General features: G+C 47.1%; 2 protein-coding genes across 5 annotated transcripts; one reads left to right on the top strand and one right to left on the bottom strand.

The window, feature by feature from the left end:
• Window positions 1-262: 262 nt before the first annotated feature.
• On the top strand, window positions 263-16,829 carry LOC109859806 (serine/threonine-protein kinase GIN4-like). 2 transcript variants are annotated; one of them, XM_020438380.1, is made up of 7 exons: window positions 263-1,055; window positions 4,704-4,916; window positions 5,193-5,331; window positions 10,893-11,019; window positions 12,875-12,923; window positions 13,039-13,218; window positions 13,306-16,827. In XM_020438380.1, the coding sequence occupies exons 1-7, from the start codon at window positions 763-765 to the stop codon at window positions 15,881-15,883; spliced, it is 3,579 nt and encodes a 1,192-aa protein (XP_020293969.1). In that variant the 5' UTR covers window positions 263-762; the 3' UTR covers window positions 15,884-16,827. The 2 variants fall into 2 exon arrangements, with proteins under 2 accessions (XP_020293969.1, XP_020293970.1); XM_020438381.1 differs by lacking the exon at window positions 263-1,055 and having other exon boundaries at window positions 4,777-4,916; window positions 5,042-5,331; window positions 13,306-16,829.
• A 563-nt stretch (window positions 16,830-17,392) lies between these two features.
• Window positions 17,393-21,085, bottom strand: LOC109859803 (ATP-dependent RNA helicase DDX42). Of its 3 annotated transcripts, none has more exons than XM_020438372.1 (10): window positions 20,821-20,918; window positions 20,251-20,474; window positions 19,907-20,176; window positions 19,286-19,826; window positions 18,974-19,202; window positions 18,614-18,888; window positions 18,385-18,535; window positions 17,958-18,289; window positions 17,750-17,875; window positions 17,393-17,658 (listed from the first exon to the last, which is right to left on the bottom strand). In XM_020438372.1, the coding sequence occupies exons 1-10, from the start codon at window positions 20,905-20,907 to the stop codon at window positions 17,491-17,493; spliced, it is 2,403 nt and encodes an 800-aa protein (XP_020293961.1). In that variant the 5' UTR covers window positions 20,908-20,918; the 3' UTR covers window positions 17,393-17,490. The 3 variants fall into 3 exon arrangements, with proteins under 3 accessions (XP_020293961.1, XP_020293963.1, XP_020293962.1); XM_020438374.1 differs by lacking the exon at window positions 20,821-20,918 and adding an exon at window positions 21,006-21,085 and having other exon boundaries at window positions 17,394-17,658; XM_020438373.1 differs by lacking the exon at window positions 20,821-20,918 and adding an exon at window positions 20,927-21,051 and having other exon boundaries at window positions 17,394-17,658.
• Between the last annotated feature and the right edge of the window lie 38 nt (window positions 21,086-21,123).

Raw genomic sequence — 21,123 nt, 5'->3', positions numbered from 1 at the left:
CGTTTATACAATCCCGCGAATAAAAAAAATCGCGCGCGAGAGGAACAATAAGTCCCGCTACGTTATTTGCATATCGAAGCGCTATTTCATGTCCGCTTATAATTGCGATGCCGGACCGCGCAAGGAGGAGGATTTTGCTCCGACCCTGAGAGAAGGTGAAACGAAGAGGGAGAATCGCGACAAGAGAACGCGAGAGAGGATCGAGGTGGTCCAGAGAGCGAAACACGAGACGGGGATCTCTCTCTCTCGGTGTTGGACTCTCGGTGTTGCTCTCGAGCGCGCGAGGAAGGAAGAGAGCGAGGCGGAGAGGAGCGCGCAGAGGAGGTTTCTGCTCTCGTTGACTCCGGCGACGGCCAGTTTCAGACTCGGCGTTGCACCGTGTGCCACGCGATCTCGATCTCTTTCTCTTTCTTTCTTTCTTTCTATCCTTCGCAGGCGGACGGGCCGCGAAGATGTGAAGATCGTCGTGTCGATCGCGAATTCCCTCGTCGAGTAAGAGAGCCGTCTCCTGGTCGCGATAGAAATGACACCGCGCGCACCGCGTAGCTGCGTGGCCGATCGAGAGGAGGTCGTACGCGGCGAGTGCAGCCCGTGAAAGATCGGGATCGAGATCGCGACATCGCGACGCCGACGAGAAGCCTGGAAAAGTCGCGCGATCGATAAAGCGCGATCGAGTGCGCGCCGAGCGTTGAAGTCTCCGCCTCGCGTCGTCGCGAACGAGCACGTGCGGTTTTTCTCTGTTGCATTTCGTTCGTCGTCGGTATGATGATCTATCAGTCGAGTCACCAGGCGCCAACGATGTCGTCCGCGAGGAAGACGTCGCCGAGACCGCAACATCGCAATTTGCAAGCGTCACCGGCTAAGTGCGCGAAGACGAAGCGGGCGAACGATCGGGCGGTCAGCGACGAGAGATGCAGAGGCAGATGCAGAGTACAGTGGAGCGAGAAGCACGTGAAGGAGGGCTTGGTTCTCGTCCAGGAGGCGCAGCTCGCCAGGGTAGTGAAAACGAGACCTATCACGGAGCATTACGAGATTGATCCGAAACCGTTCGCGAGGTGAGTCGATTTTGCAACGTATGAGAGTCTCCGTTACGATTTTTCTGTATTAGAAAATTTTGCTATTGGAATGGTGTGAAGTTTTGTTAGTACACGTGTAAAATTTTGCAAAAGTCACAGTTTGTTAAAATTCAATCGCACTGTGCGTGTTGGTTAGGTTACATAAATTTAAACATTTGTAATATTTTTAGATCTGGAACGATTATGCGTTCAGTCTAAGAATGTCTGTGTGCGCGCGAATTCCTGAACGAGCGCGCCTCGTTTAATCCCGACGATCTCGTCGCCGCTCGTCGTCGCGGATGGCTCGGATCGCGTTGCACGCAACGAGCCACGCACGATGATTAATCGCCTTCGGATGCGACGCGTAATTTGTCAAACCGTTACGCACGGTAGCAATATGCGCACGACGATACGACGTGACGCGCGTCGCGCATTAATCATATTTATTGCGCCCCGGCTAATCGCGCCGCGCGCGAATTAGGTCCGTAATGATCGGCCGGACGGAGTGACGGGTCCGGTAATAAACCGCCGATTGGCCAACGTGTAATTTTCGTGCTAATAATTTAATTTAGAGTCGCGCGTTGCATTGCACGCACGGCACAATTTGCCGGGGGAGAGAGGAACGGGGGCGCGCGATTTTCTCGTCGTTTATATTTACTTTCGTCGCGCGCGCGCGAACTTACTTTCGCTTTCAAGAGATTAATCGACATCTCATCGTCATTTCGATTATAGCGCGCGTATCTCGCAAATAAAAAAAATATTTAAAATACTTAAACTGTTTAGCGAATAAAAAGAAATTTTCGAGAAATGTTAACAAATCTATCACGAGCAAAATTTACTGCTTTTCATTTATTTTTTTTTTTTTTCCCGATGTAAATACACAGTGCTAATCACGTCATCGTTTTTTAATCCCAAAGCTGTCTCTCGTTGTCTCGCGAGAGACAGAGATTTAGCACAAAGAGCACGAAAGTTTGTTCAGTTCGTTGTCGTGTGTGTTTGCGCGTCCCCGCGCGGGGAGAAACGTGGGAGAGAAAGAGAACGTCGCGGTGGAATGGGAACGTATCGGCCTTCTCCTCGAATATATATCCTGGTACTGATTAATCGAGGGATCGATCGCCCGGTTATTAAACCCAAAAAACTGCGATAGCGACTCCACTTTCGGGAAGACATGATAAAAGACCCGTGAACGAACGAGCAAGCGTTTATACTCGCGCCGTTCTGTACTTTAAAGCGTTTCATATTCATGGATATGTTAATGGCGCGCAAACCATTTTAATGGATAGTGTCGGCGTGTGCGCATTGATAACTGGACGCGCTTGCTCTCGCCGGGTATATCGATATCAGTCGAACGCGATTGCCTCGCAGCGCCTTTGCATCGCTAATGAGGCTGATTTACCTGCTGCTCCGGCACACAAAGGCTTCTCACATAATATCGCACACGCAAACATGGACAAGCCCGCGGATAGTCGCGCGATATATTCGCGCAGACGTGTTTATACGTAAATATACATTTCGCGATCGACGACACCGCTCGCGCGATTAATAATAATAATAATAATAATAACAACAACAACAACAACAATAATAATAAACACCGAACACACTATTATTTGCAATAATTGAAATGTTGAAGCGCTTATATTGCAACGGGTACTTACTTATGCACCTCTTATGCTCGAGACGTTTTTCATTACATCACGATACGGCTGAGTCACTGTGAGACGGAGACGAGATCGAGCGAGAAAACAAAAACGAAACGTATAGAGAGAATATATAAATTTTCATAAGTTATTCCACGCTCGCGTTGGCTTTCAACACCTCTCCCCCCCGGGAGACGAGGGCGATCATTACGCCAGCAATCTCGCTAAAATCCAATTTTCTATGATTACTACGCTCGATGAGAGTCCCCGCGATCTTTAATAACAACACGATTGGCTCTTTAATCGTCGCGCGCTCCCGTATGCAGCGGCGTATTTTATTCAGATAATCCGATGTCCTGGCGATTCCAATAATCTTTCTCTCTTTCTTTTTCCTCTCGTTCGTGTATCTTCGATACACATCCGCGCTCTGCTCCCGCGGTAAATTGCTTTTAGAACCGAGCCTTGAGCCCGCGCGTTTAAAGGGCAGCAAAAATTGCGATATCGCCCCTCTCCGTTTGACGAACGATCTCGCCGCTTTTGTTCGCTCCATCCGTCCCAGGTCTTTTAACCCGAGACGAATGGGAGGAGTGGAAAAGTCCGGGATACCAGTCGGCGTCTTAAAATTGGAATCGATTAAAGTTAATTGCGACCCGCTATCAGATGCTCATTATCCTTATCGCGCGACCGCGAAAGGACGCAACGATGAGTTGTTGATTCGCACGCGAGAACCGATGCACTTCCGTGTTTCTAATTCACGAGTGTGATGTATACACACAGAGACGCGCCGACGACGTTTCCCATTCGCTTCGGTTATTTCAATGGATTAAAGTCGTAACGAGAAATAAACCGACAAAGCTGATCCCTTGTGTTTGGATCTTCGATTATCTCGAACCGACTGAAAACAGAACATCGAGATATGATATATCGATGTAGAAAGTTGATTCGATATCATCTACGACCGTATATCGCATCGTCATTTATGTAACACTCTCTCTTTCTCTTTCTCTTTCTCTTTCTCTCTCTCTCTCGCTCGCGCGCGCATATAAAGGTACTCGCTTGAATACTCGGGTGAAAATGTGAGATATACGCATTACGAGCGCAGCCTTGCCAGGCGCCGCTGTGTCGACCTTGCTTGAAGAGACGACCGGAATCTTCGGCGGCGATATATTGTGAGACTCGGCGCGCGCAATGAAGAGTGCGCACGGGATTGTAAATAATGTGGATTACTCGGTGGAATGTTTCGAAGAGAGAAAATATATACGCGACACCGAGTACCGCGAACGAGTACGAATGTGCGCAGAACACAGCGAAAAGAAGAGAATAGCAGCTGTATATTATTGTCACGGAAATTATAAACAGAGAAATAAAGTAAATAATTCTGTTAATTCATTAAGTTAATTAATTAATTAAATATAGTTACAAAAAAAAAAAAAAACAGCGGAACTAACAGTCGCGTCAAAGTGTGACCTCGCGGAAAATTTCGAAGACGCGTAAAAGGCGATCGATAACGATCGGAAGGAGGTAACAGAGAAACGTGACGAAAGGTATTCGAAATGGTAATGAAGGATTCCGGGAAGGCGTTCTCCTCATCGGGCATTGACTTTTGCTTTTCGAGGACAAAGTGAATTCGTCGTGAAAATGTAAAGTTCACTGCCAATAAAAAAAAAAAGAAAAAAAGAATCGAAGCTGGCACGAATGAAAGCAAAATTGTGTTGGCGTACATGTTGCTCGAGAGAACTTGTAATTTGCCACATATTCATATAAATTCTTCGTTTTTTTTCCTCTCCTTCGCCTTTTCTCTCATTATTGTGTATTTTATTTTATTTGCATATCATTTTACGTTCCGCGTAATTTGTTTTTTCATCGACTTTTGCGTCAACTTGAAATTTTGGATCGTGCGAGACTTACGTTTTGCGACAAATATGAAAATACTTGACTCTTTGCAGTTTTGCAGGATCGGAACAAATGTTAACAAAATACGTTTGTTGATGTTATTTGTTGAAAACAGCGGTCAATGGGCGAGAGTCTATCGCTGCAGGTCCCGATCGACCGGCATACTTTACGCGGCCAAGTACTCGTCAAGAAATCGATTCAACGCCGACTGCAGCGCGGAACTGAGACACGAAATTGCTCTGCTGTCCCTGTGCTCGCAATCGCCGCGTGTCGTGAGACTGCACGATGTCTACGAGACACCGAAGGAAATCATTTTGGTTATGGAGTAGTAAGTGTACTATGTGTGTGTTTCTCTCTCTCTGTAATAAATTAAATATATATATATATATATATATATTCACTTTTTCGCGCAATATTATTATAAAAAATATAACGTAATTTTATTATTAACAGAGCGTCTGTTAAACGCTTACGCAATCGCTCGTACACGCCGGAAATACGTACAGGATGTTCAACTCTTCTTGGCGAAACGTGACGGAATCCTCGAGTATCGTCTTCGCGTTTATTATCACGATCGCGAGATAAACGCCGATTTTTTTTCCAGCGCGCCCGGAGGCGATCTGCAGACGCTCATCGATGGCGATTTGGTGCCTCTCGAAGGTGACGTCGTGCACTTTGTGCGGCAGCTAGTGGAAGGACTCGCCTACCTCCACGAGAGAAATATCGCCCATTTGGATATCAAGGTAAGTTCGACCCATAAAAGGTCGATGCGAATGCTTGTCACGGCTTCTCTCTCCGTGTGAATTCAGATCCCGGAACCCGTCGGGTTCGTTTCGACAGAAATTCCCATTTTCTTCGCGCAGACGAGCGCGAAGAAAATGTTTCCGAAGCTTCGAGAGAAAGAGAGAGAGAGAGCGATACAGATATTCTCTCACAAAAACGAGTTCTTTTGCTTCCAGATCTGTTCGTTTCACGTCGCGATCGTTTTCCAATACGTCTAACAATTCGAAATCGGACGATCGTCAAACGGCAGACAGGCTTCCGCCGTCCTACTTTCGTACTATAGGCAAAAATAAAAACACACACACACGAATAACCGATAGAGGAAAACGTTTTTGGCAACGAAGTCACGTTATATCGATCGACCGTAGTGATAAGCTCTCGAAAACAAATTGGAATCTCCATTTATGTCGATTCCAATATTTGTCGCGCACGGATAAAGGCTCGATCGCCCGAAATCTTCTCGGATGGGAGAAAATAAAAAAAAAAAAAAAAAAAAAAAAAAAAAAAAAAAAAAAAAACGAAAATCACGAACAAATACACAAGCCTGTGCTCGCCCTGACGATTTATCGCGTTCGCCTGCTGTGCGCGCGTGTTATTTCAACATTCGCGAAAACGAAACTCGCTTTTAAGCTTTTACGAACGACGATATGTGCGCAGAAAACAAAAAATCGGGGGAGAATCGGACGTTCCCGACCAGACTCTCGAAACTTGACACCTTCGCGCGCGCGCGAACGATGTGTTTTCTTTCTTCCGCGGAGAGTCGCGTATCGGTGTTGATTTCCTTCGCCAGTAGGAAAGAAAGAACCAGCGGCGGTCCAACGACACGTGATGTATCGCGACTTTCAGCGCAACATTTTCTTCTTGGCGACGTCGCCGTATATTATCGCGAAACTCGTCTTAGCGCATACGAATGTATGGCCGTTGGCGAAACGAATTGTCTATTAAACAACGAAGCGGCGCCTCATTCACGAGCTCGCTTTTTTATTCTCTCGAAGCCGGTGTCTTTGCTATTTTTTTTTTTCTCTCGCGAGTATCTTTTGCCGATGAACGACTCGCTCATCCGGGCCGGAGGTAAACATCTCGACTGGTTCACTTCTGTTCTCTCGTATCCCCTTTATTTCGGCAGTAAAACGTTCGTCTCCAACGGCGCAATTAAGCGCAGACGACACGCGGCAGTCGACATTTTACACGTTGAGAGAGAAAGAGAGAGAGAGAGAGAGAGAATTCTCTTTAATCTCCGACGGTCTTTAATCTCGACAGCATTGTTTTTTATCGCTCGAACGAAGATTCTTTTGCCGTTCGCGCGCGTATAAAAACGTCGGCGCGACGTTTTGGAAGTCTCGAAAACTCGAGCGCGCCGCGCCCGTGTGTCTCACAGAGCGTTTTTATCACCTCGCGATAAAAAAAATTTATGTTTTGACTATTTGTTTCGGCGTCTTGGAAGTCTCGAGCGCGCCGCCCGTGTCGCATCTCGTTTAACTTTGTCACCCCGCGCATATAAAAGAATTCATATTTTGACTATTCGTTTCGTCGCGACCGTCGTCGTTTCGCTGTACGCCCGACAAAATATTTCACGATTACGTTTCACAGTCGTGTCGTCGGTATTAATTCGTATCCATCGCCGTCGCTCTCGGAGCTTTCATCAAGTTTGAACCGTATCTTGGCGCGGTTGTGCTTTTACTGTCCGCAGCGTCTCGTCATCGTTAACTCGCTAATCAAATTAGGAAACACGACGGCGGCGCCGAGAGAGAACCTCGTCGCGTAAATAAATTCGCGTCGTCGTCGTCGTCGTCGTCGTCGGGCGAGCGCGCGATCGCGTGAAATCTCGGCGTGGGCGTCCGCGGAAAAATAAGCCGGCGACAACACAAGGCGCGCGAGGTGCAAAAACGCGCGCGACCGCTTCGCGCCGTAAAGTACATTTTGATTCGGACGAGGTCGTCGGATCGCTCGTTACGGGAGAGGATTCCCCCTTGTTATCCTCGCTGCGAGAGGAGCAACATCCTCGGCCTCGAGGTAGCGGATATAATACCCGGTGTCGTTCGACCGTCGCCGCTTTTTCTCCGAGATGCGCGGGTTAAGGTCGAATTTGCATTGCGCATCGACGAACAAAGAAGAAGCGCTCCCGCGAGAGAGCGGTACGTGATTCATTAACGAGGTAAATTAAAACCCGCGCGTGAATTATAAGTCGATTGATATTTATTGCGTTCGGCTGCGGTGACGCAACAAAATTAACTCCGACCTATACCGGGAGCTCTACTCAGGTTGCTCAAGTTTCCGTCGAATAGGGTACCACCACCTGATTTATTTCGTAAGCGCGGCGTTTCAAGCTGCAACGCGCGTGTACGCGCGCTTGTTGCGTACGACGTGAACATTATTCCCGCGCTCCATAAACACGCTACTTGCCGTATTTGGGCGCAGTATATATAGCGCGCGCGCGCGCGCGAGAAAAGAGAGAAGGAGCGAGAAGAACGTCTCTTATACGCCGCGATTTTTTCTGCGAGAGAAGAGAAAAATATACGATAAATCACCGCTAAATTCGATCGCTGATTACGTTGAAATGTTCTCGAAACGCGGAATTCGGTTCGTAAAGGATAAACAAAAAGTTCTTTAAAGATCGGCGGGGAGCCGATGAGTTCGATGCCACCCGACGCGATCTTCGTTGCAGAACGCAATCCTGGACAAAACTCCAGTGCGCTGAACCAGATCCGGCGCAAATACACGCAGATATCTCGCGGCGTGTTGCTTGCGAAAGAGATCGCGCGGTAGTTTTAGCGCGGGAAAGAAAAACGGAACGCGTGCGCGCGCTTCTCAGCGACACAGGCGCTGTTTGCAGGACCGCGAGCGACCACGCCCTGTTTCTTCGCGCTGTTACACGCGCTCTCCGGTGAATCACACCTGGTTCTTACCACCTCGACGTTTGCTCCGCAACGTCTGGCCACCATAACTGGAGCACGGTTCCCGATAAACCGAGAATTCCCGCGAAGGGGAAATCGCGACGCGGCCAACGACTGTGTTGTCGAGTTGTGTTGCGGTGTCTTATCTCTACATGCGCGCGTTGTGAAAACATTAATATTAATTTCCGTACCGCACGGCTGGAAGAAAACAAAATAAGATGAAACCACATTTATTTAAATGTTTTTTTTTTTTTTTTTCTATTCTGCTGAAAGACAAACACATTCTTTGACTGAACAGTCAGACGACGTGTATTCGTTCGAGCCCACGCGCTTGTTTGAACGGAAAGATTTTTGTCGAATTCGTGTGGGATTTATACGATTCTTCTGAAGAGTCTTCTGCACGATCATGTCATGTGATATATTTACCGAAACGTTTATATCGCGCTGCAAAAAAAAAAAAAAAAAAACTGATTTGCGAAACGCGGCTCAATCGAAGGAGCAGGAGCTCTCTTTGCGTCGCAATTCGGACACGCGACGTTCGATCGCGAGTTTCTGGAAATTGAGGCGCGATCGCGAATTATAATCCCGTCGCGCGCTTTCTAATTCGTCGCGCGCGAAAAATCCGTCGCGAATTAGATTTCGCGATCAACGACGAGAACGCGCGTTTGATCTTTCAAACGCGAAGCGATCCGCGGGAATGAGAATCGCGCGCGTTTTAATCGTCGTCGTTTTCCGCGGAAAAGCGTCGTCCCGGCAGAAAATAATAAATCTCTGAAAAAGGCCGCGAATAACGACGACGCGAAGAGATGCCATTCTGATTGCGAGCGCGCGATTGCGAGTCGCATTATTCTTTACGGTCTTCCCACTAGTGGTAGTAGTACAACCTATTTATCATTGCGCCGCGGCGCAAGAGTGTGTACGGACGGAGGAGCGCGCGCGGAGCTTCTGCGCGATATTATTGTGTCGTAAAGCCCCGTCCGTTGCGGGCGAAGTGCCGCGACCACGTAATATTCCCTCGGCCACGTAATGGCCCCGGTTCGAGGGGGGAATTGCGTATCTCGAGGGCCGAGAGATTTATTTTTACATCTTTTGTCATTATTTATTAGTCGCGCGCGGCCCCAGGAGAGAAACTTTGAATATTCAGACGCGCGCCTACGTGAAAATGCGCGCCAAGGCTCTCGTTGAAGCGACGACGATGATATCGCAGCTAATGACTGAAGAAGGAGGAAAGAACTGCTCGTCGTCGCGGAGGGGAGCTAAATCGTGTGACATTGTTCTTTTTTTTTTCTTTTTTGTTTGTTCATCGTAAAATGTTAAATTTTTCTCGGCGACCTTTTTCAGAGGCGACACCCACCCACGTGCGCGCGGCCGGTCACCGTTTTATCATATCTTGCTCAATATCGAGAGAAACGCCCCCCCTCCCCCCCCCTCGTATACGAGACGCAAATCGCTGCTCACCGGATCGATCGGTGAAAGCGATTCTAGTTTCCGAATATCACCGGTCGCGCCGCGCGCGCGCGCGTGCGATACACAATCGTCGCGATCTTTCGATTATGTCAGCGATTATAATAACAGCCTTCGATTCGCCGGCGCGACCTTCATTATACGCCGGTTACGGGCGATTTATGGTAATTGGATTTGTCGGCGTGTCTTTGAATTCACGGCGATCGGTTGCAAATTGTAAGCGCGCGCGCGCGCGCGCGGTTTCACGTATAAGAAGCTACTCTCTTTCGTTACGTTTCCATAAGCTATCCCTGATAGATACTCATCGGCCTTTCGGATTCTCTTTCTCACGGCTAATTATTTTATGCCCCCGCTCGATCGATCGATCGATCGATCGAACGGATACGCGGCGCGACCGTTGAATTAGAAGAAAATATATGTATATGTATATCGCCGCCTGTGATATATAAATAAATCCTGTTTAGCCAGCCGGCCCGTACGGTCGGACAGATGGTATTTACATTATAAGCAGACAGACGCCGCTATTCAGCGCAGGTCGATCGTCGCAAAAAGACCGTCGAAATAACGACGCGTTGCTGCGCTTCGTCGAGTTGTGCGCGTCCGCGCGTCTCGCTGAGCTCGTCTTTATGTCGCGCGAGGAAGTTGTCGCCGAACCGAGATAAGGGGTTGAATTGCGATAACAACGGAAGAATACAGAGCGCGAACTCGGAAATCGCGACGTTCTCGCGCGCGATTTCCGCAATCTAAACGGCACGTACGCGCGTACACCAAAATTCCATCTCGCGAGCGACGATGCACACCCGGGGCTACTCCGGTAACGCGCGATACCGGAAATCGCTTCCTGTGACGTCGTTAATACGCCGCACACTCTTATCTGTGGGCGAGCACGCGGAAGACCGATTGTATCCCTTTGGTTATGACCGCGATAAAATCGGCGACGGACAGTTCGAGATGCGAACGCGCGCGTTCTCGCAGAACCGTCTCGCTGCTCTTCCATACGAGTGCAAGTCGTTCCGAGAGTCCAGTCGACCAGCGAAAGAACGTTGATTTTTTAAATTTTATTTCGTTCGCTTTTCTTTTTATAGATAAATTGGATGTGTCGCGAAGCGATTTCTGATAGTTTTGAAAATTACGCGAGAAATGTTGCTTTTTTTCTCTTACAGCCGCAGAATCTGGTGATGATGGGTTTGTTCCCCGAATGCGACGTCAAACTATGCGACTTCGAGATTTCGAGAGTGATTCTCGAGGGCACCGAGGTCCGGGAGATCCTTGGCACGCCGGATTACGTCGGTGAGTGTGGTGGCGTTCAATATTTCCAGATTGTTATCGAATTATTTTGTAATTTTACACACACACACACACACACACACACTTACACGTTGATACAAAAATTACAATCTCGAATTTGTCATACGAATAATTGAGATCCCGCGTCAGACACACGCAAAAATGAATTCTTTATTACACGATCGAAACAAATAGCTTGGCGTGATTTTTTTTTGTTTTAAAACATTATTAAGCATCGTTCGAGATTTCGTAAGTTTAATTTATTCATAAATCCCGTTCTGGCTCGCAACAATCGGGAGTTCGTGCTTGTCCGGTCCGAGTTGACGAGAGATCCGGGAGATCGACACCGATAGCGGCTCCTGACAAACTTCCTTAATCAGGAAACAAAAATATAAATTGCCGCGTTTACGGCTGTCGAGATAACGTGTACCGGGCATTACTCGCTGTCACTCGGTTGACGTCGGCGACGGGGGCGAGGGGGGCGAGGGAAAGCAGTCGTGTCCCAGGTGTGGTGTGTGTCCGCGCGCTTTGCTCTTTGCCGCGCGGCTTAATTGCCACCGATCATTATCTGGGTCCACTAATTGACGATCACTGCGGCGAGATCGCAAATATAATCGATATTAATTGACACGTTAGCCTCATTGCGCGGCTGCCGAGTCCGTGGACGTGCGCCCTTAATAAACTCCGCCGGTTGCTCACGGCGTGTGCTCATGTGTGCGCTGTACATACGCGAGCACACACGACGGCGGGGGGTGGGGGAGGAGGGAGGAGAAGGTGAGGGGGTTTCTCTTCTCTCCTCCCATCGCGGTAATTGACGTCGGTCGCTTCAAATCGTGCCGTTTCCAGGCAAGGTAATCGCCGCGTCGTGGCCTTTACGTCGCGGAACGAAGTAAATAACAAAGTCGGACAGCCGATGAATTAACGTTCCCCCTTTGTGGCGCGATTTTTCTCCCGGTTCTCTCTCTCTCTCTCTGTTTTTTTTTCTTCTTCTCCCTCTTTCCTCGCGAAGAAATTGAGACGCGAGAAACACAATGCTTTTTTCGTCGGCGCGAGTCCAAATATGATTTGCAATTTTAAAAAAACGCGCGAGACATACTTATATACTTTCCTTCTCTCTCGGGGACTCTCTCGCCGAAGAGATTATTTATTATCGTTATTAATCATCGCGGGGTCTCTTTGTCGCGCGACGCCCACCCCAATCCTCTCTATTCGCCGAACGAAATGTCACAGGCGAACCGCCGCGGAGGTGGTAATACCGTTACCGTCTGCGCGGTGAAAAGCTGCTCTAAATCTCCGTCCGCTTAACGGGTTGGGCTACCTGTCGCGCGATTTAATTGACGCGCGTCGCAACCGCGCGCCCATCGCGACTATGAAATAATAGGATCGGCATAGTGTGTGCGGCGGTGGGTAGTTAAGATCCTATCGTCTCTCGGAGAAACCGAGAGATAATCCGGTCTGACGTTTCCCGACGACAGACCGGCAACAGTTATTGCTATCGTATTTCTTCCCAGCTCGCGCTGACGAGATGAAACTTTTACGGAAATTTTATTAGACACACAGGGTAGAGTCAATCGCTGAGATTGTAACGACAAGTTCTCAACGACGTTGAAATCTCGTCGGAGGCTAGAGACGATAAAGCGAAGCGAATCGACTCCGCGCGTCTCTCCAACACCTACGTTCGATTTTTTTTTTAACGTAATATACATAAATAAAAATGACGCGGTCGAGTGACATCACGCGCGAGGTCACTGGACACGCGAGGTACCAACGGACGGGGAAGAGAGACCTCGCACGTGAGATCGCTCAATGCACATTGTGCGCGCATGTATCCTTAATTATGTTTACATTTCTCTTTCAGCGCCCGAAATACTGCATTACGAGCCGATCACGTTGGCAGCTGATATGTGGTAAGATACCAAATACGACGGGTTTCATTGCCTTTTATAATATTTTTATGCAAGAGCACGCGCGCGCGCGTGGGATTTATGTTAACTCGATGGATCTGTTTTTCGGCGGATCCAGGTCGCTCGGTGTCACGACCTACGTTCTGCTCACGGGCTTCTCGCCTTTCGGCGGCGAAACCGACCAGGAAACCTTTCAGAACATATCGCTGGGAGAGGTGGACTTTCCCGAAGAGCTCTTCGAAGACATCTCGGCGCAGGCAAAGGACTTTGTCGCGAAGCTTTTGGTGCTAGACCCGAGGTAGATAACGTCGCACATCAAACAGATTTCTTCGATGTAATAAATAAACACGACGAGAAATTCACTTTTGACTTTTTGCGTTTCCAGTGCACGAATGACCGCGAAGCAATGCCTGAATCACGATTGGTTGCGCGGCGCTCCAACGCAGGCGTCGCCGCATCTGCGAAGATACCTGTCGAAGTCGAGGGAGGTTCTTCTTGAGCGCGTCGTCAGCCGTGAGAACCTGAGAAGAGTGGCGCTGATGAGCCAGACGACCAGCCAAGCGAGTCTCTGCCAAGCGGATGTCCAGAGCGAGCAGAGCCATCATCATCAGCAACAGGATCAGGAGGGTCTGCGAGACTGTCTGCTGAGCCAGAGCGAGATGTGTCTGAATCACTGTCTCACGGGAAGTCGTTCGAGCCTGACGGGTAGCGAGGGATTTCCCAGCCCGGCGGACTCCCAGGCCAGTCTGAATTCCTCCAGAACGAGTTTGAGCTGCGCGAGTCAGAGCACCTGCTTGCTGAACCAGGAACAGACGCAGGGACTGCTGAGCAAGGCCCAGAGTCGCTCCCAGGCCAATCTGAATCAGGGCCTGAGCCGCGGCATACTCTCGAGAATACGCAGTCTGAACCGCGTTCAGTCCCAGGCGTGTCTGCTGAACGGATCCTCAACGATCAGCACCGAGCGAACCGGCGCTTCGATGAGCATTAGCAAGTCCCGCGAGAAACTGTACGGTCTGAAATCCCTGTCCAAGTCCCAAGGCGTTCTGGACATATACCGAAGTCTCGAATGCTTGAAACGGCGAAGAAAGAGCTACCAGGGTGCGAAAACCGAAGACATGCTGCCGATTTTCAAGCAGCTCGATGCCGAGATCGCATCGTCTAGGCTCGCGGTCTCGATGAGCAACGACGATCGCACGATCGATGATGCGAATTCGGTGGCCGGTTTAACGTCTGAAAAAACCGAGCAGAAGATCAATCAAAATACGTTAATGATTTTATCGACAGATGAGAAAATATCAAAAAATTTTGTCAATCAGAACAATCAAGATGACGCAAAGCGCAAAACGATTCCGAAGAAACTCACTTCGGAATCTGAAGAGAATTTGGACTCCCTCAAGTCCGTCGAGTCGGACACACTGACGGAGGATTCCGACGAGATGCCACTGGGTCGCAACGCGGAGTCCAGTGACTTGAACAATCGTCCCTGCAAACGTCAACCTTCCGATGTGTCCAGTCGTTCCAACAACTCGGCGGGATCTGACGATAAGGAAGATCGCTCGACGGAATCGGAGACCGAGGAACCCAAATACACCGTCGCGCAGCTGGTCTCGGCGTTCAACAAACACCAGGAAGTAGCTTCGAAAGCAAGTCTGAAGGCGATAATGACCGAGAAACGGATCAACGAGGTGACGTTTCCGACCGGCACGAAGGCTCTACGTCTCTTCATTCCGGACATCAACATCACCGAGACCAAAATCGTTCGACGGAAGACGAGCTACAAGCCGCGAAAGAATTGGGAAGAGCTCAGGAAACGCAACGAGAAAAACGAGGGCGTTTTGAAGAGTCTCAACAACGATTCCGGCAACGAGGACGAGGACGACGAGGATGAAGCGAACAAAACGAAGGAAGAACTATCGCCTAAAGCTGAAAGAGATTTCACAAAGAGTGACAACAACGTCGCGCAGAAGTTCGAAATCGATTCGAAAGAGGAAATTGCGAATTTGGATCGATGGTCGGTGTTGCGACCCGAAGAGAGCAACGGACAATCGATTTTTGTCGACAACGCCAACACTCAAAGCCTTGTCGACACCACAATAGACGAGAAGTATAAACAGTGTGTGAAGGGCGCCATGTCCGCTAAGATCGAAACGTTCGAAAATAAGAACAAAAAATCTCCGAAGCCAGAAACGCAATTGAGGATTGCGATTTATCAGAAGGAGAAAGAGAGATTACCCAATTACATATATTCGGATCTAACTCCGGTCGAAGACGACAGCCGCGAAGCGCCTAAAAAAACAAACGTGGCGAATGGAAAACCGGAACCTAGATCGTCGAAGATCGAACGAATCGGATCGAATGTCGGCGCCGATACCGCGAACGTGAATCTGAAAGACATCCTGCAACGGGTGGACAGTTTTCAGAACACGCCCAAGAAGAATTTGGAAAACCTGAGGAAGAGGACGTCGATCACGAAGATCATCTTGAACGACAACCTCGTTTACGACAGCCAGGACGGTGGTTTCGGTGGCTGCAGAACGAAAAGCGAATCGCCCACAATCGACCAGACAGAAGACGGGGTGAAGCTGATGGTACCGCCGCCGTCTTTCATTCGGTCCTCGTCTCTGTCCAGCGACAGCAGCTGCCCCACGCCGTCCAGCGTGCAGTCTGACATAAATGTGTCGTGGGAAGACGTTCAGACTGTCTCCAGCATGTCTCTGGAAAAGGAGGACATGGGCAAGAATGTCGTTCCGAAGAGGAGCGACATTCAGCGAACGTCCAGCGAGGGAAGAAAGTGCTCGGAGGAGCGTAAGATTTGGGGACGAATCTGCACCGGTTCTTACACCAGAGCCATGGAGAAGTTCAGCGGTAAAAATATAGACACCGCGAAGAAGTCGATTCTCACGCAGCAAGCGGAGAAGACCAGAAGAAAGAGCAGCCCCGCAATGCCGCAACAGTACACATAAATCCTTCAAAATTTTTAGATAAATCGCACGTTAAAAATAATAAACAAATACGTTAAACTCTATCTTATTAAATGAAAAACTTGACGATGTAGACTAAAAAGGTCTGTTTTGATGTTCCTGAAGGAATGTAGACTGAAATCGCAACGCGGCCCTCTTCGGATTACAGCGACGCGGAACCGGAAATGCGAAGAGGATACCGACATGGACATCTCTTTTTTTTTTTTTTTTCCAGCGTGTCTCGTGTCTACAGCGAGGTAAGAGATAAATGTTCCGTCCCCGCGACCTTGACAGGTTGACCGTGAACGAGGACCTTGGGCGATTCACGGGCATTAGAAACTCCGTTGTAGCACCGGAACGCACCGGGGCTTAATGACGCGAAGACGCGTGTCAGCGATTCCGCTGACGAGAGACCCGTCATTAACGTCCCACTCGGTCGTGTCGGCCGGGCATGATCGATGGCACCGAGCGTCATCCCTTTGGCTTAATCTCCATATTGAGTGAACACTTATCTTTTCCGCGCGTGTAGAGAAGAGCTCCCCTATCACTGCGCGATGAAAATGATGAACGTGTTTTTTAGAAAGGCAAGGGTACAATGTATGAAGTATATAGCAAATGTAGTTATTTCAAGGTCTTTGACATCTCTGTCTTGATTATTGTACGCGCCACGCTTTTGTTTTCAAATTTTACAAATTTTTATGCGCAGATTTCGTCAATGCGATGTTTGAAAGTTTCGATAATCTTTCAGATTTGTGTACACGGAGGTTGTGGATCACTTCCTCATTTTTATTTTTTTTGTTATATTAGATGCCACACATGTATTTCTCTATGTAACCTAGTAATAAATTGAGTTATAAAGAACTCAATAGCTTTTCTATTTTCTTTATCATTAATATTTAATGTGTTCTTAATATCTTTTTTAGTCAATTTTGACGAATACGTACGTACGTAAAATGTTGTTGAAGCAGACACTAGCTTTTTATATTTTACATTATTGGCTTGTTACGGTATTTTTTTTTTTTTTTTTTTTTTTTTTTTATCAAGTCTAACGTTTTTGTATTTGCCCTTCAAACGTCGTTTATTTAACTTTGAACGTACCGGCACAATTCCGAGATATTTATCTTTCATTTTCTTTTATTCGAAAAACAGACGTTTCTGTTTTTTTTTTCTTTTAGCGACGCAGTTGGAAAGATAGATCACGATCGCTTAGGAAATATGTAATTAGGGGGTACGATCGTGAAATTAAAAGAAGGATTGCTACAGGTACACGATCACGGTCGCACAGCTTCTTATGGGATAATTGGTGGTGTGATTCATTCTAAGCAAATTGCGTATTGACGCGCGTACGCGTATGCTTTTAAAAGTGATTAGACCTTACAGGAAACTGTGCGCAAGGTGATCTCCACGGAAACGTGGCGAATTAAAAACCACATTGCCGAGAGAGGACTTACCTATTCAAGTTTTATCGAACAAATCGATAAAAATCCATGAATTGGCAAAATTAAATTTTATTATAATATAAAACAATTCTTCAAGTATTATTATTATTTTCGATCGAATAATAGCCGCTATGTGTAAAAAAAATATACATAAAGGAAACATTAACCTGATCACTCCCATCGACTCTTTCGCACTCTTTTCCGTTCTGGTTCCGACGAATTGGGAGCCTGGTTGTCCTGCGCCGTGGATTTCGGTGACGGAACGGTCGACGGTGGCGGCATGATTACCGAAGGTGGGGTGATCGTTTGTTCCCAAGTGTGATCCGACGACGCTCGGAACTGCGATATATATATATATATATACAGAATTAGCGCGAAACAATGTATTTTTAAATTGTATTTCCGCGCATCGCGAAATAATCAATCTCACCTGTGAATTATATTGACTTCGAAAAGCGGCTTTCATAGCAGAGAGTCTATCACTGCCGGGCCCGTGTCTTTCCAGCTTCTTGACCACCTCGCTGATGTCTTTGGACGCTTGCGACGTCGAACCGGACTAAAGGATGCAATTGTTGTTGCAATTACTCTAATAATATTAATTATATAAATCATCTATTAAATATCTACAATTCACATACCGCATTTGACGAATCTGGTCGTCCTCTGAAACCAAGTCCGGCCCCGCCAACGTTGATGCTCTTCCCTTTCCCGCCTTTGAACCTCGACTTCCTGAACCACGCGCTTTGCATAGCCAGATCTATCAAGCTCTTTGGCACTTCCTGATTCGCTCCTTCCAAGTTTCTCACTAAATATCCGGCGAACTCCTTGTCCTTTTCCGTAACAAGAGTATACGCCGTGCCCTTCTCACCGGCTCGTCCCGTTCTTCCTATTCTGTGTGTATGCGTATCGATATCACGCGCAACATCGTAGTTCACGACAGTCTTGATATGTGGAATGTCCAAACCTCGTGCTGAAACACATTACATACACATTTCTTGGTTAGAGTTGCGCGCGGATATATTTTCACTAACAACTTAAAAAAAAAAAAAAAAACGATCTAATTACCGGCTACATCCGTCGCGACCAAGGTACTGACATCCTTTTTCTTAAATGCCGTAATCACTTTGTTTCTCTCGATTTGATCCATATCACCGTGAAGAAGCAACACGTCGAACTCTTTCAATTTGAGATTGTTGGCAAGCTCTTCTGCGTTCAGCTGATGTGGGGGAGGGAGGGAAAAATATTAGATTGCACGCATCACCTTTAGCATTAACAGTTGTTTAATGTTTCGCACCTTCTTAGTGACAAAGATCAAAAGGCTACCGGCACTTAAAAACTCAACCAAGTTCTGCAACAGCCAGTTCCATTTACCGCTAGGATTGTTATGGAACATGATAACGTGTTGCGTCACGTCGGTGTTAGCCTCACCGACATCACCTTGCACTATCCTGATAGGATCCGTTAAAACGTCTCTTGCGAGCTTCTCTATTCGCTTTTTAAACGTTGCGCTGAACAACAGCGTTTGTCTGTCGGGTCTCACGTGATTGCATATCGATCGTACTTGCGGTTCTAAAAGAAGAGAGGCAGAGTATTAAAATTTCAAAGATTAATTACTGAGAGTTTTCACACTCGATCTATATGTGCGTCAACTTACCAAAACCCATATCGAACATTCTGTCGGCTTCGTCCAGAACCAAAAACGTAACCCTCGTTAAATTTGTTGCCTTCATCTTAACTAGATCGATCATTCTGCCGGGAGTCGCGACTACGATCTCCGCGCCGTTTTCTAACGCTTTGCTCTGTTCCCACTTGCTGCCACCTCCGTAGCAGCAGCACACTTGAATATTGTACACCTTTCCAAATTTTCTCGCCTCTTGATAGATCTAGAAAGATTACAAAGGATTTTATCTAATTTTTTGCACATTTCTTCGCTATTGAAAAAAAATTGCGGTCGGGACAATTCTACCTGTTGAGACAATTCTCGGGTTGGCGCCAGAATAAGACCGATGGGACCATCTCCGGCGCTCAACTGACGCTGGTCCATGATATGCACCAACATCGGCCAGATAAAAGCCGCCGTTTTGCCGCTTCCAGTCTTCGCGATGCCTATTATATCTCGGCCGCTTAAAGCGGCAGGAACAGCCTGCGCTTGAATAGGCGTCGGTTGTGTGTACTCGTTCTTACGTATGGCCTTGATCAGTGCGTCGTCGAATCCAAAGTGGCCGAAACTCGTGACCGGATTCGGCGGAGACGGTCCCGACACCTTTATACCCAAAGTCTTCTTCAGATCGTCGATCTGTTGCTTGCTTAAACTTGCGATTTCCTCATGCACGTTGTAAAAATTCTTCTCGAACGGTTCGTATTCTATTTCGCTGTGATCAATCGGAGGCAACGGATCAATATCTTTCTTTTTTGGTGGCGCGATGGGATTACCGTCCTCATCATACTCGATCTCCTGATCGGATTCTTCTTGTTGCAAGCCAGCAGTTGGATTTTCTTCCATGTACCTTGGAAATAAAATATACAAATTACATCGCTTTTCTCTTGTTGTGATTTTTTTTACAATCATTCAATAAATTTTATGTACCTGTAGTAGCTCTCTTCATCATCCTCTCCATCAATATCTGCCCGAAATCCCTTAGATTTATCCTCTTTTCGATTATCTTCTTGTTGAGCAGCACAATTATTTCGTTTTACCTCCGCATCAATACCCGCCATAAAAACGTCCAAGGGATCCTCTTCGCTGTCGCTTTCATCTTTCGTTGTCGACTTTTTCATTAGGTCATTTGTGGGAGAGCCAGGAGCAGGTATGTATTCCAGTGACGAAGTTGGAGGCTCGTCGTCGTCCTCGAAATATCTTAAATAACAATATCGCGATGGACATATTTATCTTTACATGCGATGTTGTTTGTATCTAGAATTAATCCTCACTCTTCCTCAGTTTTACTGCGCTTTTTAGGCATTCCCCAGCATGCGGACAGAGCGTTCTCTGTAATAGCGTTCATTGTATGATAGCCCTGTTTGCTCAAGGCTGAGTTTGGTGGAGGTGGAGGTATGTTGGTGCCACTTCTCTTTGCTCCAGGCATTTGAAAACCAGGGAAGCCAAAGCCCTTTGGCTTGCTACCACCTCCTCTGTGATAGCTCATTGTGTCAATCTTAACATAAATAAAATAGCAAATTAAAATATCATAATTAGAGAGAGATAAGATATCAATTAGACCTAAACACTGCGAGACTTATCTATCTCCAATACATACAACAATCAATTAAAATTACTTGTTTTTTCCTCGTTCGACAACATTTACACAATTAACTATAAACAGTTAACCTATTTCGTGCACAAAACGCAATATTCGGATTTTGTCGCAACAATCGTTACATATCATAATTTTTCGCAAACAGTACGCTCGAAATACTTCAATTCTGTGATTCAACACAAATTCAATTCCCCTCATGAATAAATGCATCGCGATAGTTGGAAATTAAAATAAACTATTTTACTTTGAAATTAGTGTCACTGGTAAACACGGGGCAAAGTGATCTCTCGTCGAACTTTGTGCGCCACGTCTTTTCAATACCGCGATTCATATTTTTACATCGCAATTACCTCGTACGCTGTGTGTGTTCAAGTGTTCATGTGTCGCTAATGTAAATGTACGTTGTATAATAATATCGAACGGTAAAACCTTTTACGGCATCACCTCCTCGTAGAGTTATCAGACCACCACTTCTGTCAAACAACAATCACAAACTACTGTGTGACGACGACCGTAACTGCGAAGCGGCTCGGCTTCGATCAACCAT

This window comes from Pseudomyrmex gracilis, unplaced genomic scaffold (genome assembly GCF_002006095.1).
Source record: "Pseudomyrmex gracilis isolate BER0280 unplaced genomic scaffold, ASM200609v1 scaffold_291, whole genome shotgun sequence".
Taxonomy (NCBI): domain Eukaryota; kingdom Metazoa; phylum Arthropoda; class Insecta; order Hymenoptera; family Formicidae; genus Pseudomyrmex; species Pseudomyrmex gracilis.
The sequence above is the reverse complement of the archived record's forward strand: the minus strand, read 5'-3'. Positions and strand labels throughout refer to the sequence as shown.

Excerpts from the sequence above, each read along its gene's own strand:
- LOC109859806 (XM_020438380.1), top strand. The coding sequence starts at position 763 with ATGATGATCTATCAGTCGAGTCACCAGGCGCCAACGATGTCGTCCGCG. Across the intron at positions 4,917-5,192 it reads ATCATTTTGGTTATGGAGTA|CGCGCCCGGAGGCGATCTGC; the intron begins GTAAGTGTACTA and ends TTTTTTTTCCAG. Across the intron at positions 11,020-12,874 it reads TGGCACGCCGGATTACGTCG|CGCCCGAAATACTGCATTAC; the intron begins GTGAGTGTGGTG and ends TTTCTCTTTCAG.
- LOC109859803 (XM_020438372.1), bottom strand. The coding sequence starts at position 20,907 with ATGAATCGCGGTATTGAAAAGACGTGGCGCACAAAGTTCGACGAGAGA. Across the intron at positions 19,827-19,906 it reads GATGAAGAGAGCTACTACAG|GTACATGGAAGAAAATCCAA; the intron begins GTACATAAAATT and ends TTTATTTCCAAG. Across the intron at positions 18,536-18,613 it reads TGATCTTTGTCACTAAGAAG|CTGAACGCAGAAGAGCTTGC; the intron begins GTGCGAAACATT and ends CCCCCACATCAG.